This window comes from Diospyros lotus, chromosome 14 (assembly GCF_014633365.1).
Source record: "Diospyros lotus cultivar Yz01 chromosome 14, ASM1463336v1, whole genome shotgun sequence".
Taxonomy (NCBI): domain Eukaryota; kingdom Viridiplantae; phylum Streptophyta; class Magnoliopsida; order Ericales; family Ebenaceae; genus Diospyros; species Diospyros lotus.
Window position 1 is genome coordinate 30,425,104 of NC_068351.1, and position 19,230 is coordinate 30,444,333.

The 19,230-nt window shown below is 32.7% G+C and overlaps 1 protein-coding gene across 4 annotated transcripts; it reads right to left on the bottom strand.

The window, feature by feature from the left end:
• Positions 1-996: 996 nt before the first annotated feature.
• On the bottom strand, positions 997-11,424 carry LOC127790558 (rust resistance kinase Lr10-like). Of its 4 annotated transcripts, XM_052320121.1 has the most exons (11): positions 11,071-11,200; positions 10,611-10,799; positions 9,671-9,694; positions 8,986-9,018; positions 7,800-7,820; positions 7,075-7,101; positions 4,993-5,019; positions 4,790-4,822; positions 4,650-4,676; positions 4,091-4,126; positions 997-2,268 (listed from the first exon to the last, which is right to left on the bottom strand). In XM_052320121.1, the coding sequence occupies exons 2-11, from the start codon at positions 10,783-10,785 to the stop codon at positions 1,214-1,216; spliced, it is 1,458 nt and encodes a 485-aa protein (XP_052176081.1). In that variant the 5' UTR covers positions 10,786-10,799; positions 11,071-11,200; the 3' UTR covers positions 997-1,213. The 4 variants fall into 4 exon arrangements, with proteins under 4 accessions (XP_052176081.1, XP_052176078.1, XP_052176079.1 ...); XM_052320118.1 differs by having other exon boundaries at positions 10,611-11,424; XM_052320119.1 differs by lacking the exon at positions 8,986-9,018 and having other exon boundaries at positions 10,611-11,424.
• Between the last annotated feature and the right edge of the window lie 7,806 nt (positions 11,425-19,230).

The following is a 19,230-nucleotide window of genomic DNA, read 5'->3' on the forward strand; positions in this document are numbered from 1 at the left end:
AATATTTAAAAATATATACATAATAAAAAATAAAAAATATAATCAATTTATGCCATAAATTTAGCAATAAGTAGGTTTAATCTTTTCAAAAAAAAAAAAAAAGGATAGACTAATAATAAACTCTTAATTTTTGAGTATTTGACCTAAACATTTTTATCAAGTAGATTTCTAAATTTTCTCAAATTACTTCTGATACATCTCTTTTATTAACGACACTAAATAAATTGATCGAATATTCTTAATTTTTGAATTTTGCCCTATATATTTTCTAAACTTTTGAAACTTTGATCAGAAGTCTAGTTATTATTATTTTTTTTTGTCAAATTGGTCTTTGAACTTTTTCAAAATAACCAAAATACTTCAATCAAAAGAAATGACCTTAATTAAATTAAATTAAATTAAATGAAACTAAAGAATAATTTTAACGTAATTTAATTAGTTTGATTAACATCATTTTTTGTGAAAGGATGTCTTGGAAATTTTGAAAAAAAAAAAAATTAAGAATCAATTTGGTAAAAAAATAAAGTTCAATGGGTATTCAAGCTAAAATGCCAAAATTTAGAGAGTGTATAATAAGTTCATCAAATAAACAATAATGCTCTTTGGTTTTGAAACTAATCTAGTTGCATTTTTTTGCAAAAAAAAAGAAATAAATAAATCGCTTAATCTAAAAAATTATTCTACAACATGATTGTTAAACTCCCGATTTTATGGGTACGATTTTATGATTTTTTTCATCGAAAACTCTTACGATTTTACGATTTTAAAGTTGAATCACACTCGATTTTACGATTTTACATGTCGAAGACCCTCTTACGATTTTACGATTTTAACAATCTTGTTCTACAATGCATGAAATTAATTGTGTATATATCATCAAGTAACTTTTTTATGAGTACACTTTCGACAATAAGGATTTAGGTGGTAGAAAAATATAGTTTTATTATGATTAGTTTATTTAGTACACAGATGGTACTATAATTTGCTCTAATTTTAATAAAAAAAAAATTACAACTTACAAATGTTTCTAGTTGGAAGATGGCGTGCTCCAAGAAACCAAGTCTCTAAGCTCACCCATGCCTTGGAAGATGGCAGGCATTGGAATGACAGGACTGAGACGAGGATGAGTTCAAATGTTTATAGTGATCATGACCATTGACCATTTATTCAATAACAAGTGCTTACCTTTAAGTGTTGTGTTGATTCTGTGATATTAATTTGACATTTCTTGTGGGCAAAGAGAGGGCTTGGGAGGCATAGGTATGAGTTCAACACTCCCTTCGAGCATTTCCACAACCTTACCCATCGACGGACGATCAATGGGCTTCATTTGAATGCACCATAAAGCCACTAACATCATCTTGTTCACTAGCACCTTTTCCTCTTCGCTAGCATCCCCCATTTCTATCCCTTTCCCTTCGTTGAACTGAACATAAACCCACGAAGGGAAGTAAATTTGGCTTGTGTGATCTGCATAGGCATTTAGGTTTCTTCTCCTACCTGCCATTTCCATTAACAATATGCCAAAACTATAAACATCGGCTTTGTGTGAAACTCCTCCAATGTTGTTGTACAACAACTCTGGAGCCATGTAGCCAAATGTCCCTCTAGCTGCAGTCAAAGAGACAATGCTATCATCAGTTGGGTACAATTTTGCCAATCCAAAATCTGAAATTTTAGGAACGAAGTTCTCGTCAAGAAGAATGTTGTGAGGTTTGATGTCAAAATGCAAGATCTTCATGTCACAACCATCATGCAAGTACTCAATCCCACGAGCCACGCCAAGTGAAATGTCAAACATTTGCTTGTAAGTCAAAGAAAATTCTCCTTGCTCAAAAAATATATACTTTTCAAGTGAACCATTAGGCATGAAATCATATATAAGAGCGCGTTTAGATCTCCCAGCATGAAATCCAACAAGGCGAACCACATTGAGATGATAAATCCTACCAATGGTGGCAACTTCATTGATAAATTCTCGAGCAGTAGCTTTGGACATCTTTAATACTTTTACAGCCACAATTCCACCACTTTCAAGCTTTCCTTTATACACAAGGCCAAAGCCGCCTTCACCCACCTTGTGGTTGAAGCCACTAGTCATTTTACTAATCTTAGAGTAAGAGTAGCTAATGGGCATCAGATTGTCTTGACTTAGAAGGAAATTTTCAATGTCTTCGTTCATCCATACATGCCTTCTCCTGAATTTGTACGCCAAAAATACCAAATAAAGTGATAGCCCAATTAAAGCTCTTGCAAGTAGGAGATATCCTGTTAACAAATTTCAAAATTAAAAACCAAACTAACGAGAAAAAGCTCATGTTATTTGGTTGTATTTGCAAGAAATAATGACTGTTTTAAAGTTTCTTTGAATTTTTAATAGATTTAATGAAAAAAATGTTTACATTTCAAGAGGGAAACAAACATGCTTTAATTGCAAGAGATAAAACACCTTTTTAATTTGTTTATGTCTAAAAGCATGATAGGAACATGGTGTGCGAAACATAAATGGAGATGACAATGTGTCTTTTAATGGGTTTCAATTATTTATCTAAACTTAATCTAAATATGAAAATTAAAATATGTAAATGGTTAAATATGTGACTCATTATTATTCTTAAACTTCATATTGTGAAAAGGTAAATTGTACTCGCAACTTTTGTGTTTTCAAAAATTGCACCAACCATTTTTTAGATTAATTACTATGCAACAAATACCACTGTACCATTTATTAACAAGGATCAATTTTACAAAATCTCTCAAATATGTTCCTATTTCTTTACTCTCTTCTAAAATCATAGGAAAATAAAAAAAATGCACAATATCGATAATCATCCATCACCGACAAGATACATTGACCACCCGGGAGAGAGAATTTAGGTTGAATTGGTTGAACCCAAATTGATGGGTTCAAAAAGACAAGCCTATATCAATATGGGGTTAGGTTTGGACAAGAGAAAGATATAATAATTTATATATAAGGGTAAAATGACCAATTTACTTAATATGTTAACCTCAAGAAACGTTTAATTCCAAAAATACAAACATAAATATTATACTTAGTCAAAACTCAAGGATGATATGGGAATTTTACTCATTAAAATATGATATAGATATAAACAATATATAAAATGACAATTCTCATAAAGAAACACAACTAGCTTGCTAAGGAATGCTATCCATTCAACCCCTACCTAATATGTTTAAATTTATATTTTTAATATCTTAGTAATTTACTTCCATTATTTTTTTCTTTTCTGTTCGGAGTTCTATTTAATTTAAGCGATTGACACACATATCCCAATTTTTATTCTATTTAACATGCTTTGAGTTTCCTTTGTCGCAATTCCAAGAGGTTGGGTTTAATGTTGCTGGGTGAATGTTGGAGGGAGATATATAAGAAATGCAACTGGCTTCCTTTATTACTCTTGGTATTAGTTTTTTTTTTTTTTTTTTGTCTTTGTTTAAGGCTTAAGGTGTTGGTATTTTTGTTTCTTGTTTTCGTTTAAGGTTTAAGGTATTTTGTTTCACTTTGGTGTCCTTTGACTTTTGATTATTTTCATCATATTTAGCTTTAATTAATTTTAGAATGGTAGACTCTAAATTTAATGTATCTTAATTAGTCGATACCATTTAAAATAAGACTCTAAAATCAATATAAATGCATATCCTAATCAATAATAGATATGACATTATCCTTTTAAGTCGCCATTAATTTTACGAATAATAAAAAATAAGGATATCTGCATAGAATAAAGGTTCGCAAACATTTTGTATAATTTAAATTTTTATCATCCAAGTACAATATCGATCAAGGCAATAGAAAACTTTTTTTTAAATATTAGTTTGATTGTTAATAATGAAAATTTCTTGAGAGTCAGATAGGTTGACAAACATGCTTATAAAATGGGGGCTAAAGGATTAAAATGCCATCACCCACATTGCATTGCACTTTTTCCAATATAATATGAGTAAGGGCATTTTAATTTTTGAACCTCCTTTCTGTAAGTCTGTCTGTCAACATGTCTGGCCCTCTAAAAAAACTCGCTAATAATTATAGAATATAGAGGCAAGAGTGTTATGTTCTTCATACCTATTAATACTAGGAGTAAGATACATCCAAGAATACCTGTAACATAATAAATGAATTATCAATCATACAACCGAGGTCGTTAATTATCCAATCTCACGATTAATATATTGCAAGGTTAGATACCTACCAAAAAAATATTACAAGTATATAATAAAAAAATTACATTTTTATAATTTGAAACAACAATAATGATTTTTTTTAAAGAATGAGTTTTTCCATGGATTGTTAGATGAATTGTCATGCAATTGTAATTCAATTCTTCAAAAAATTACGAGACTCTATTTTCTTTCGTGCAGAGTTTTAAGTTCAATTTTAATGAGACTCTATTTTCTTTTATTATTTACCACGGTACTTTATAATTAATATAAAATTTAAAATTTATTCATAGAATTGATAATTTTTAAGATTTGATGAAAAATTAATATAATCAACACCTTTTAAGAATATTTAATAATTTATTTTATTATTATTTTTTTATCTTTTATTGGCTTAAAATTCATAACAGATATGTAAATGAAAACAGATATTTACAGACTGAGAAAAAAAATAAAATACTTACCGAAGCCAATGATTTTGGGATAGAGTCCTGCAATTTAAAACAAAAAACATAAATTAACAAACCAAATATATAAAAGATGATAAAAAATTGTTATCTTATCATTTGAATATTTTATATATTGAATGAAAATAAATACTCACTGTTACCGTTGGCTGGGGCTGGGAGATCGACATCTGCAATTTAAAATAAACAAATAAGAAAGTGAATGAAAGGCATTATGTATTATTTTATCTCACAATTAATGCGATAATGAAATGAAAGAGTATTTCAAATATTTCCAATAAATAGTACAAATAGAATTAAAACTTATGAAGATAAATAAGTGAATGAAAATAATACTTACTGACTTCGAAGCCAGAGAAATAAACAACTGCAATTGAAAATAGAAAGATGATTAGTTAGGACAATGAAGACACTATTTTAGTCATCATACCAATATAATAAGATATTTCCTTTATTTCACACTACTTCAAGTTCACAAGCTCACTTCCAAAACTCAAAAGGTCACGTGGCGCATGAATAATCCAATAATTTTATATATTTATTTATTTTTAATTATTAACTGTGTTGTCACATGAACTGTTATTTTCGCATGCTATTATGTTTTCATAAAATTGAATGATTTCCTTTTATCTAGGGGTGAGTATTTCATCGGTTAGGTTTTATTTGAATTCGATTAAAATTTTAAATTGGACAAATCAAACATGATTTATTAATTGGATAAAAAAAAATAAAGTTTTGTGTCTATCGAACGAACCAATTAAACTGATGGAAGAAAACTTTGGTTTGGCGGTTAACCAAAAAAATTGAAATTTAAAGATGATGCATATTTTTATTTTTTAACTTGATAGAGTTAAATAAAAACTGTGATGTTTAGTCAATAACAATTCAAACATCAACAATTTTAAGCAAAAAAAAAGATACCCAACCAAGTTATATTACAACATTCATCACAAAACTCAGTATTAAGAAAATATTTAATTAAGTTATATTATTTTCATCGGTTCAATTAACTTAGTTATTTTATTAAAGTTAACAAAATTGAACCAAACTAATCAAAAATTTCAAAGAAAATAATCGAACTAAACCATAATAAAAAATAACTAATTGAATCGAAAGGAACTGACTTTAGTTCAATTATTTCGATTCATTAGAAATTTTGCTCACTCCTACCACTAGTAATTATGATACATGCCAAAGTATAATTGGTTTTGATTTCTAGTATGAAAATATTATGCACACAAACAGTTCTCATACATTGACTAATACACACAACATTCATGATAGTTTTATTTGAAATTAACAATAATTCATAATGGAGAGTAGATTTATTTTTAATTTTGAATGAAATTATTATAAATTTTATGTATGTGTGATGTGAATTTGTGAGAGTTATTTGTATTACATCACATCATTTATTTTTGTTGGACATCACATTTTACCTGTTTTGTACATTGAGATTAATCCGTTAAAATAGTAAATATTCTTTGAATTTTGGTGTACTTTGTATTTTATTATCAGAATGACTATAGTGTCTCAGCTTATGTTAGGGTCTTTATAACATGGGTAATTGTGACACCACCTCTAATTACGACACTCTATAATATGAATAGTCATGGTATCACCTATAATTACAATGCTTTATATTATAAGAACGATTATGTTAGATACCTCTAGTAATTACGATACTCTATATCAAGTTAAGTTGCCTGATTACATTTTATTAGATTAATTGTCAGTACACATGGCTGCAATTTTCAAACTTCTATACATATATTGGTACTTCAAAGACTTCTAATTAGGAGTCGTCTTTGAACCCATCAATGATGGTCCTGTCACTTGTTGGTGAACCCATAGAAGATGGGCTTCGGTGGTTGGATTCATAGCTGATCGGGTTTATGGGCAATGGCAACTAAGTTTAAAAAATAATGCTAGCTTTGGAGATAAGGGGACACAGCTTGACATGCTTCTGAACTTTCAAAATACTCTACCTCAAATCTAATTCTTAATCCTCTTCCAAAATTGTAAATCCTAATCTATACATATATCTATCTATCTATCTATCTATATGATTGTATTTGTAATGACTGTGGTGTTGAACATCAAAAAGTGACTAAAATAAAGAGATGGTCACCACTATCTAATGAGGTGATACAAGATGGAAAACATAATTCTTTGCAATCTTATATCACAAATTTGATAAAAAAAGAGAGAGGGTATTTTCGAGTCCAAACAAAATACAAAGACTATTTTAATTAAAAATAAATTATATAAAACGTTAGAACAAAAAAGTGAAGTTGTTGAATAAATAAACTTACTTTTTTTAAAATCAAATAAAGTATGTGTAAATCACCCCTAACACACCAGGTCTAAATCAATTTACCCATAATTTTTTAAATATATGAGATCGAAAACAAATACTCACGAGCATTGAAGCCTGTAGAAAAATAGCCTGCAATTTAATAAAATCAATATATCAGTGAGGAAACGAAGACATTATCTTTTTCGTATAATAAATTATTATTCACATATTTGAAAATTGTACTAAAAAATTGTACAATAATAAGTTTCTATTACTAAAATGTAACTTAATTAATTTCGTATAACATCAAAAGTTTGTTTCTGCAACTTAATTAATTTAGAAGACAATCGTACCTGATGCTGTTGCATTATTTTAATATTTTGTTCAATTTATTTTTTATAAATAAAAAATTACAAAAATTATTGTTTTAGTAAGTGTAAGAAAGTTTGAATTTATAATCTTATATATATTTATCATGAGATGTGAGTTATAACATTAAAAAATTCATTAATTTAGAAGACCATAGTGATATTGCTGCATTATTTTAATATTTTGTTCAATTTAATTTTTTAAAAAAAAATTATAAAAAATATTCATGTTAGTTGATGTAAGAAAGTTTGAACTTATAATCTTATATTTATCATGAAAAGTGAGCTATTACTTAAGCATCCTTAAGAAAATTAACTTAGCTTGTATATTAAATAAAAACAAATACTTATCTTTGAAGCCAACTTATAATCGAGATTGACATACCATGATATGTTGATTAGCAGGGCATTAAATGTAATTGGTAAATTTACAGAGTAGCAAAAAAATTATAATAAAAGAAAAACACAGCAAATACTTACCCTTCTTGTACTTGTAGATGCCTGCAAGTTAAAACAAAATAAATAAGTAAATAAGGGGGCGAAACTAATGCACATATAATTAATATACTTTAATGCTATTTATTTACACCCTAATTTTTTATATTTAATTTTGATATTCATAAAATTATAAGTAATATTTTAAAAAATTATAAAAAAAAGTGCTGTTAATTCTTTGAAAATAATTTATGAATGTTTAAATTAATTCTAACAAAAATACCACATAATTTTATGGCTGTGTTACCATATCGTCTTACAAGAAAATAGATAATAAATCAAATAAGCTTTTTCAAACAGAACTACAAAATTTATAACAATAATAATCTTTTTCATTTTATATGGATTTTTTTCGTAATTATTAACCAAGTATTTATAATAATTTATAGACTATTATATGACTAAAGTTTGCCTTGATTTTTGTTCATGGGCTTAGAGAGATTTGATGGTGATACTTTTGACAATTTGTGTTTTATAGAGCTATTATATAGAAGACTTCCCTTGACTTTTGTATATTATTGTATATAATTTATTTTTTTTATTTTGTTTAGAGGATTTTTTTTTGTTTTTGGGCTAGTTTTCTTTTTATGGAGTTTTGTTTGTTTGTTTGTTTTTTTTTTTTTTTCTTTGTGATGCTAGGGGTATACCCTAACCGATAATTGTAGTGCTATTGCAATCTTTAATTTAATGAAATTATTATTTAAAAAAATAAACTAAAATTTAAAAAATATATATTTCAAAGATATTTGATCTCAGGTAGACAACACACACACACACATATATAAGGTGATTAGGAGCACCATGCAAGTTTTTTTTTTTCTTGTTTTTTACTTTCAATTTTTTTAGTGCTTTTTTAAAATAAATCAGTAAAAATTTCCCCCCCTTAATTTGCGGCTTCTTTTTAGTCAAATAAGTTCTTGTAATTTACTTAAATTGTTGAAATATCCATTGTGTTAAAGACCCTACCGATTAAGAACTAATTAAACCACATTTATCCTTAATCTCAAACTAATTAAAAAAAAAGAAAAAACTAAAAATCATTAAAAAATTAAAAAAACAAAAGCTTGGTTGGTACTGATTTGGTTCTAGCGCCAAAAGAGGTGGGCCCCAACCAACCATCACTAGAACTCCAACAATGATTATTGGAACTTAATGAAAACAAACCACTCACCATATTTGAAGCGATATGTGCTAAAGTCGACATCTGTCACCCAAAACAAGAAAATAATAAGTTAAAGTTAGGACCATCGACTAAGGGGTTGGGGCCCTACCCATTATTAATTTAGAGGCATCCAATCCATTAATTAAAAAAAAAATTTATTAATTTATTTTAATAATAAAATTAAAATAATTATTTTGCGGGCCTTAGACACATGCCTTACCAGCCTATCCCTTAAATCGGGACTGGTTATAATATCTTACTTGAGACAAGTAAAGCAAGACTTGTAGTTTTTATTGGCAACTCATTAATAAAAGACAGTTTATATATTTGTAAAGTTGGTAATATTATTTTTTTAACAATATAAAGTTGTTAATATTTTTTTAACGGCATAAACAAGAGAATCATCTATTTTGCTAATATTTTTTTAATGATGTAAGTTCTGATTTTAAGTTTCATCAGTTTATAATGAAGCTATTTGTATTTTTATTATTTTTGTCACAAAAAATAATATTTTTTTTATTGGGATAAATACCTCATTACAAGACCTATTATATGTATATAAAGAGAGATATCATCATCTAACTACAAAAATGAGGTTTAAAAATATTATTTTTGACTTATTTAATATACTTTAAGTTTTTTTTTTTTTATATATTTTTTCCAACTTATATATGCAATGGAAAATAACACTTACAAATTTGCTTTTTCTCCCTGAGGCCTGCAATTCATAGCAAAATAAAAATAAATAAATAAGCCAACCAAAACGTACAAAACATATATATGTTGAAATAGATAAAAGAAATGTGTACAAAACATATCTTTGTAAAAAAAACAATCTCTACTTGCTCCCTTTTAGAGTTGAACCTGTCCTATATATATATATATATATATGTTGAAATAGATAAAAGAATCCAGTTAGAAAGAAACGTTGTTCAATGGTTTACATTGTATAAAATGGCTATTATAATTAATATTTATACATAACAATATAAATAGATTTCTAAATCTATTAATGTAATAATATATATTTTATTAATATTTATTTTTTAATTATATATTAGTATAACAAACAATTATAATTTTTTAATAAATAATATATCCAGACAAGAATTTATTTTTAAGACAAATTAAAGTTAATAATTATAAAATATTACTATCACTATCACTTTTTTTTTTATATAAAAACTTTAGTTAAATATTATTTTCCTTTAGTGCCATAAATGACTTAAGAGTCCACGATCCCATCCGTGCATTTTTATATATAGCAAATTAACATGCATTTTTAAATAGTATAAATAATCTATTAATAATATATATTAGAAACAAACAATAATAATTTGATTTCAGAAATATATTTCTGAGGACGTCTTGACAAGTATTTTGTCAGGACATCTAGAAAAATTATTTAAATGCATATCTGTTTTGTGTATTTTATATGTTTATTTATATATATGTAATGAGGGATATTTAAATAATTTCACTACATGCCCGACAAAAAATATACGCCTGAAAACAATATCCCCATATGATTTACTGATGTTTTAATGAAAATTATAAAATATTGTTTTTCTCAAAAGTAATCTGGCAATAATACACGAAGGAAATTTCAAAATCAGAAGATAAGTCTTACGCACAATGGAAGTAGGACCTATGTGGCGGGCACCGCCAGCTGCCGTAAGAAAGATTAAATGCATTAGCCATGGCACTGTGAATAATGTCCAAGAGGGAAACGTTCCGGTCATCGAGGAACGGCGCATCCGCAACGGGAACCACCCCTTCCACCGTGCACAACTCCGCTACATTGGACATTGCCACGTCATTACCTACCAGCATATACCAATGATTTCGTCTTAAAGGAGAGTAATTGTTGAAACAATTAGAATTAGACCCAGCAGCAAGATCTATGTAGTAATTCTGAATCATCGTATTTTGTTCTGCGTACTTTATCGGCCTCTCACAGTTCACCAACACCAACAGTACTACACTTAAAGGATGGAAGACATATCTAGAAGATGTATATGAAAGCAGGTTAGCCAGCCTCAATGAAGGAAGAAGAGAGGAGCAATTGCGCTGGTCGATGCGCACATCCACTACCTGAATGATTTCAGTCGTGTAGTTGATGTCTAGGACGTAGAATTTCCCGACTGACAAGTACAACATCGTGCGATTATTTTCGCAGGCCAATTCAAATTGCTTTAGGCCGCAGCGTTCAGGGTTGTTTTTGAGGCGAAAAGGGTAGCTAATATTGGGAAGGCTTCCGCAGGAAGAATAGAACTTTGGATCACATTTGGATGATGATGAAGATGAGGACTTAGCATCACTATATGCATAACCAGACCAATATAGGAGGAGAAGGAAAAGAAGGGTTGGATTCCTTGTTGCAATGACGCGGTCTCCAGCAGACATTTTCAGAGAGAGAAAGAAAGGGAGAGAGAGAAAAGAGTAAGAGTCAGGGCAGGCTGAAGGAGTAGGCTGGTGAGACATATGGCCCTTAAAATAGGAGACTCAAAATGATGAAAGTTATTGAAATAAAAAAATTATTTTAATTTTGTTATCATAATAATGCCATCTCCATCAGCTAACTCCAAAAATAAGCTCCAACGGTACTTTGACTTGACAAAATCAACGGACAAAATTATGTGCCCATTTCTCACGGTGAGTCCATTTACTAATGTATTGTTGACTTGACAAAATCAACGGACTAATTTTTAATGAAATGATCGCTTTCATTTCTCATGGTGGATCCATTTCCTTGTTGGCGTACATGTTTTTTATTTCGTTAAATAAGGTAAATCTTGAGATATTCTCGAAGAGATTAGGATTCAAAATCATAAGCCATTAAAATAATACCAGCATCACTTATTCTTCCTTTATTAATTAAACTGTGTCTGAAAGTTAATTGTTCACAATCATGACTGCTATATAAATAGGAGACAGAATAAGTGAAAATAAAAAAAAAAAAATAAAAGCACAAAAAAAAAATTGGACAACAAAATAACTAAAAAATATAATTAATTATTTAAAATATTAAATTTATTTTATTTAAATTGTATGATACTCTCTTAGAAAAATAAAATTATTTGTAATTGAAATTATGGGATAAGACTCATAATTAAAGTAAAAAAAAAAAAAAAAAGAGTAGAATGCTTTTATTCATGGTTAAAGAAAATTTCATGCATTAATATTTTATCGATATTATTGAAGTTGATTTGGTACCACCAATTGAATAAACTGTTTATGGTACTTTGAACTTATTTAAATAGGTAATAGTATTAAATGTTCAGTGATTTCTTATTATTAATAAAATAATTAATATAGCTACAAAAATAAAGGTACCATATACATACATGAAATTTCTTTAAAAAAAAGGAAGGATTTACAAGAAGCACACTGCTTCTTTTCACCTGTAATATCCCAAAAAGTCAAAAATAATTATTCAAATCGGTGTTTGAGGACATTATTGAATATTTGAGATTTTAAGAGAAAGTATTTATTCATGTGGTTTTGAGGAAAGTAAGGAATTAAAGGTAAATAATTAAATTATTTGGAAATGTTTAATTATGTAATTTGAGGAAATAGGAAATTTGGGAGTATTTTTGAAATAGGAAAATAAATTAAATTGGTGAAATTATGGAAATGTCAGGGTATGAATGAAATAAGAAAGAAATGAAAGTGAGGGGGCATGTGTAATTAATTGGAATATTGGGAGCTGAAATGCGATTTCCAGAAGCCGAAAAAAATGACCTTAAGTATAGTATAGTGTGCATATAGGTTGACGAAACCGGTTGGCGCGGGCGGTCGCGCGCGAGGGTGTTCGTGTGCTGGGCGAGGGATCGAATCACGGGTCATGCGAGTGCGCTGGCGGAGAAATTCATTGATTTTTCCAAACCATGGCGCCCAAAACGGCGTCGTTTTGCGGCTCAGAGGCGATCACGCGCTGGCTGCCGCGCGGAAGCTAAATTGGAGGAGAAATATGAGGAAAATTGGAGGAAAGTTCAAGCAAATTAAGGTTTGAATAATTAGGTAAGTTGTGTAAATTATGCAAGTAAATTTATACGGTTTGAAATTTAAATTATGATGTAATTTTATTAATTTTAGTTGATTAAACCATTATTTTGCTGTGCGTATATTATTTTGATCGTGAGGATTTGTGTGGCAGTGAGTGTGCCGTGTGCCAATTTATATATCCATATGTATATATGTGTAGTCAAAGTGTGAGTGTGAATCAGTGGTGAGTGCAATGAAATTGAAATGAAAAAACAGTTAAGGAATGCTAGCCGTAAGTGCATATAGGTAAGTTGTTATTATTATAAATTAATTAATTAATTATATACATTGAGAATGTTATTGGTGTGATATAATTTAAATTAAATTTAAGATTCGTTGGGGTATTATTTACAGAGTGCCTACATGGGATTTTAGATGGTTAAATTATTTATATTACACTGTTAGATTTAATTAATGCGAGTCAGGGTTTTATTAATAGTTATTAAACGTTTTACTTCGCAGTGGGAGTGCAAGAAAAGAGGAAACGGCCGTGTGAAGGCAAGTTCCTAACCCTCTCCTCGTGTTCTTTAATTCCCGTGAGAGACTTCGTAGTTTCTCGTATTTTATCACCTCCCTTACTTTAATTCGGCGCCTAGCCTTATTTGTTGAATTATTATACATCGGGTTTAATTTAAATTAAATCCAGGACTTTTAGAGTTTTATTTGTTGTGAGCCTATGGGGGTTTGTACCGCCCCCACTCCTCTTGGGAATGATGTTGAACCCAACTTGGGAACTAGGTTCCTAGACGGGCGAGTTTATTTATGATTTTATCGGGCTTATTTATAGTTTTTCTCGAATTTATTTATGGTTCGGTTAGAGCTATCGAGCAGTAGGGCAGGGGTCGGTTGTTGGTGACGCTGGAGTAGACTATTGTACGGCCCTGATGTGGACCGTCGGGTGGACACTCCTTGTCACTAGCCGTTGATCGGTGCTGGGCACTACTGACTAGCTCTGCTAGTATGTGATTTACTGTACGTTTAGATTTATTATATTGTCGTCCATGATTTGATATGCACATGGGTACGGGTTGCATATTGGGATATTCATTTATTGAGTATGCTTGGACACGGACATTCTAGCTTGGTTAGGTTGCATCCAGCGCGGGCATATGCATGGCGTGTGGTTTACTATGTGGGCGGAGCATGGCCTGATGCCTGGATGTATGGGCGCCTTGTATCACGTTGATGCTCACTACGCCATTGCATTTTATGTGCATTGCATGGCTACTGGTAGTATTTAGTTCTCGGACGGGAGTACCGATCCGAGGGAGCCTATGGCTCGGCTGTCGGGAGTATCGACAGGGATACGGGTGGTGGGAGTACCGACCCGGGATGGCGCGCACAGGATACTGGAGGTATTTGTTACCGTCCAGGGCAGCGACAGGTTGGTATGGGACTTGGGTGCCAGGTGTCTTATGTGGGCCCCAAGGACCAGTATGTGCTTTTATTATGTTATGCTATTGTGTTGTTGTGTTGTAGCGTCTCATGACTTGTGTGTACCTGGGGATTTATTTTGGGTTGAGATTTCTGGTTTTGTGTAGCCTTCAGCCTTTTCTTCCTTATGCTTGCTGAGTCTCTCGACTCACCATCTTTCCATCATTCCAGGTAGTGGCGGCGTGGGCCATGGCAAGGGAGTCAGCTTTAGTGGCAGAGTCGGTGCAGTGTACAGGCAGTCCCGTCAATCCCTGTTAACTCTGATGTCTGAGTAAGGTTTACTCTGTCATTTCGTACTGTGTCAGGTCTTTCCTCGAGTCTCGTATATGCCGGCACAGGAGTTTGAGTTTATTTATTTATCTTGTGACCGCTGTGTTAGCGGGGTACCCTTAGTGCATGCATGTCTTGAGCTTTGCTTCCGCTGTTCTTATTTTTTTGTGTATGCATGCTGGGGTGGTCTTTGTCTCGTGTTTCATTATTTTTCCTCTTCCGTAAGTGCTCCCGTTTGGATAGTCCGGGTGATTGGGGATATCCGGGCGGGGGTGCTTACAGTATTGGTATCAGAGCGTAGTTTGAGTCAGTTTTGATTGACGAATTCCTGTACACCAAGGTTGTCGGATAGAGTTAGAGAGATGTCTAGCGTTTTTAGTGGCTGGATATGAGTCTAAATAAGGAACCCTATGTTTATAGGTTGGTTTTAGGTTAAGGGGTAAGGAATTTGGTACTTGGCTTGATACCTAATTTTGTGTGCAGGTCACAGGGACCCTTACTATTTGGTATGGATCCAAGGGGGTCAAGTTCTAGTGTGCCAGACCCGGATCAGGTGGCACTTGACTTAGTTTGGAATCGTTGGGAGCGCGAGCTACTCCCCACCCTAGGCGGTAAGCAACGTGATGGGGAGCATGTGATGGCTTTCTTATGGCGCATAGACCAAGTGTTCCCATTGACCACGCATGAGCACCTACTAGGGTACTCCGAAAAGCAAGTGTTTTTCGTGAGGAAGTACATGAGTGAGAGATGGAGGCAACTAACTTAGATTTTTATGGATGATGCGACACTTCGGGTCCAGTACATTCAGTTTGCTCGTGCTATAGAGCAGCAGGAAGAGCTTTGGGACCCGAACGACTTAGGGCATGGGATCATTGCTTGAAAGAAAAGTGTATGTGGAACTACGGTTCATGACGCTCGTCAAGTGCGGTTCCGGGTGTAGTCGAGCGTTAGTCTTTATGACTGTAAGTGTAAAGCGTGAGAGGATAAGGTGTACGACCACGTGTGAGTCGACGTAATGCATGATGTTACTGTGACTTGTCAAGTCACTTTTATTGATAGGTGCGTATGCATGTAAGCTTATGGGTAACCGTGAAGGAAATGAGGGAGGCAGTAGCGAGTCACAGCAGGTAGTTGACTGTGGGTGAGAGAGTTGTTGACCGGTCGCGAACGGTCACCTGTTCTCTTCCTATTTGTCAGTTTCTTTGCTGGGAGCTCGGTATCTGTTGTGGGTGGTAATGAAGAATTGCATGTTAGATATGTGTTGGTACGTGCATGAGGATTTGAGTAAATAAAATGTGATATCGAGTTAATAATGGTATTAGAATTGGAAGTCTCGTGCCTGTAAGGCCTAATCGTGATTTGTTGATGACTGCTCTGTGATATCTGGATATTTATTCGGATGTGGAACATGCACTGTGTAGGCAAGGAAATCGAACTGGGGTCGTGATAGATTTTAAGCATTGAAGATTTGGATTCCTGGTGTAACTCTAAGTGGGAAGTTATCGCCTCGGTGACCCGCGTGGATAGGTTTTAAGAAAATGAGTAGATTAAGTGATCGAGACCTACTAGATGAAGTAGGCAGTTTACTTGAGACAGTTATTAATGATTGTGTTGATAATGGAAATTTAGAGGTATTAGGCTTCGACGAGTGTAGAGCTCATGTTGGAACATGAGAGTATACCCAAGTGCATGTCTGGGAAGGATTACCTTCTAAGCTGGAGACCGAGACTAGCAATGGATTGCTGTTTGGGTTCGTTAATGATCAAGCTAGACCAAAGGTGTTCCTTAGGATGTTCCCTAGGGTGCATTTGTGTTTAAAATAAAATAGTAAAGGATTTGAGCGTGAACAAGGATAGTCGTGCATAAAATGGAAAGACCATCATTACCCTGTTACTTAGTTTGGGGTAAAATAGTCTATTTGTTAATGTTTGAGGTAGCTAACAAATTGGAGGAACTTATGGACCGTATGGGTTGAGCATCCTGAGCATCTTTGGTTAGAAATTACCTTTGATCTCGTTGGTGCTGTGTGAGTTAGCTATCGGCGGGGTTGTGACTGGACTCCTAAGGGGCAGACCGTGAGGGAATGGATCACAGTGGGTCGTCTCAGTTTCATCAATCTGTCTGCTATTTGTGTGGCTAGTCGGGCCATACGAGATGCATTGTTTGCAGACAGTGGGGACGGTTGTTGGTTCGATGATCGTTTGCTTTCGGTCTGACCAGAAAGAGGTTACAAAACGAGTAACTATAAACAACCGCCATAGCTTGATGAGCAGAGGTTTGGAGGACAAGGTGAAGGGTTGGTAGTTATCGAATGAGCCATAGAAGGGATCCACAATTGGGTAAGTCGATTCCTAGGAGGGGAGATTGAGTGACATTTTAGATCCCAAGCATACGCTACAAATTGTGGGAGTTAGTACTGCCGAGAAAATGTTGTGCATCTGGTTAAGAATCAGTTGAAAAGTCAGACTAAAGGATATTGATGTTGAATCCTTGATTGAGCATGTCGTGTCGTTTCCACGCTCCTATGGATCGTAAGTATGTGATAGGTTCCCGTCGCGTTACTGAGTACTAGCTTCTCGACATGCAAGAGGGTGGCTATATTTCTGTCATTACCGATTATATTTGGAATTAGCTACCTTTCCATTGAGCTTTGTGATGCGGATCTGTTTATCATTGAGATTAAATATCTCTGAATTTTGAGCTTATCTTTAGGTTGATATGTGGTCGAGATAGCTTTGGGGAACAGTTGGATTATGATATTGTAATGGAGGAACATTGATGACGTTCCTTAAGTCGATTATGGTATTAGTGGTCATATCGTGATCCAATAGAGGTGATAAATTGGGGAGTTGTGCTGGTGTAGTAAGTCAAGTTGGATGCGTAATAGATTCAGATTTGTGGGAACTGGAAAATAATGATATGGAATGTCTTGGAAGAGATGTTGGATATTATCATGAGAGATATGGACGTATCTTGAGGATAAGGACTCAATGCGAATTTCGAGGACGAAATTCTATTAAGGAGGGGAGAATTGTAATATCCCAAAAAGTCAAAAATAATTATTCAAATCGGTGTTTGAGGACATTATTGAATATTTGAGATTTTAAGAGAAAGTATTTATTCATATGGTTTTGAGGAAAGTAAGGAATTAAAGGTAAATAATTAAATTATTTGGAAATGTTTAATTATGTAATTTGAGGAAATAGGAAATTTGGGAGTATTTTTGAAATAGGAAAATAAATTAAATTGGTGAAATTATGGAAATGTCAGGGTATGAATGAAATAAGAAAGAAATGAAAGTGAGGGGGCATGTGTAATTAATGGGAATATTGGGAGCTGAAATGCGATTTCCAGAAGCGGACAAAAATGACTTTAAGTATATTATAGTGTGCATATAGGTTGAGGAAACCGGTTGGCGCGGGCGGTCGCCCGCGAGGGTGTTCGTGTGCTGGGCTAGGGATCGAATCACGGGTCATGCGCGTGCGCTGGCGAGAAATTCATTGATTTTTCCAAACCATGGCGCCCAAAACGGCGTCGTTTTGCGGCCCAGAGGCGGTCATGCGCTGGCTGCCACGCGGCAGTCTCTGGCAGCTTCTTTCTTTTGCTATTTTAACTCCCGATTTTGGGAGCATTTGGCCGAGGGAATTAACAGCAGTGAGAGGGGAGAGATTCCAGTGAAAAAAATAGCCCGCGCGGAAGCTAAATTGGGGGAGAAATCTGAGGAAAATTGGAGGAAAGTTCAAGCAAATTAAGGTTTGAATAATTAGGTAAGTTGTGTAAATTATGCAAGTAAATTTATACGATTTGAAATTTAAATTATGATGTAATTTTATTAATTTTAGTTGATTAAACCATTATTTTGCTGTGCGTATATTATTTTGATCGTGAGGATTTGTGTGGCAGTGAGTGTGAGTGTGAATCAGTGGTGAGTGCAATGAAATTGAAATGAAAAAACAGTTAAGGAATGCTAGCCGTAAGTGCATATAGGTAAGTTGTTATTATTATAAATTAATTAATTAATTATATACATTGAGAATGTTATTGGTGTGATATAATTTAAGTTAAATTTAAGATTCGTTGGGGTTTTATTTACAGAGTGCCTACATGGGATTTTAGATGGTTAAATTATTTATATTACACTGTTAGATTTAATTAATGCGAGTCAGGATTTTATTAATAGTTATTAAACGTTTTACTTCGTAGTGGGAGTGCAAGAAAAAGAGGAAACGGCCGTGTGAAGGCAAGTTCCTAACCCTCTCCTCGTGTTCTTTAATTCCCGTGAGAGACTTCGTAGTTTCTCGTATTTTATCACCTCCCTTACTTTAATTCGGCGCCTAGCCTTATTTGTTGAATTATTATACATCGGGTTTAATTTAAATTAAATTCAGGACTTTTAGAGTTTTATTTGTTGTGAGCCTATGGGGGTTTGTACCGCCCCCACTCCTCTTGGGAATGATGTTGAACCCAACTTGGGAACTAGGTTCCTAGACGGACGAGTTTATT

Coding starts and splice junctions, on each gene's coding strand:
- LOC127790558 (XM_052320118.1), bottom strand. CDS start 11,382: ATGTCTGCTGGAGACCGCGTCATTGCAACAAGGAATCCAACCCTTCTT. Junction 9,019..9,670: donor CAGGGAGAAAAAGCAAATTT/GTAAGTGTTATT, acceptor TTTGGGTGACAG/ATGTCGACTTTAGCACATAT. Junction 4,677..4,789: donor AGCCCCAGCCAACGGTAACA/GTGAGTATTTAT, acceptor TTTAAATTGCAG/GACTCTATCCCAAAATCATT.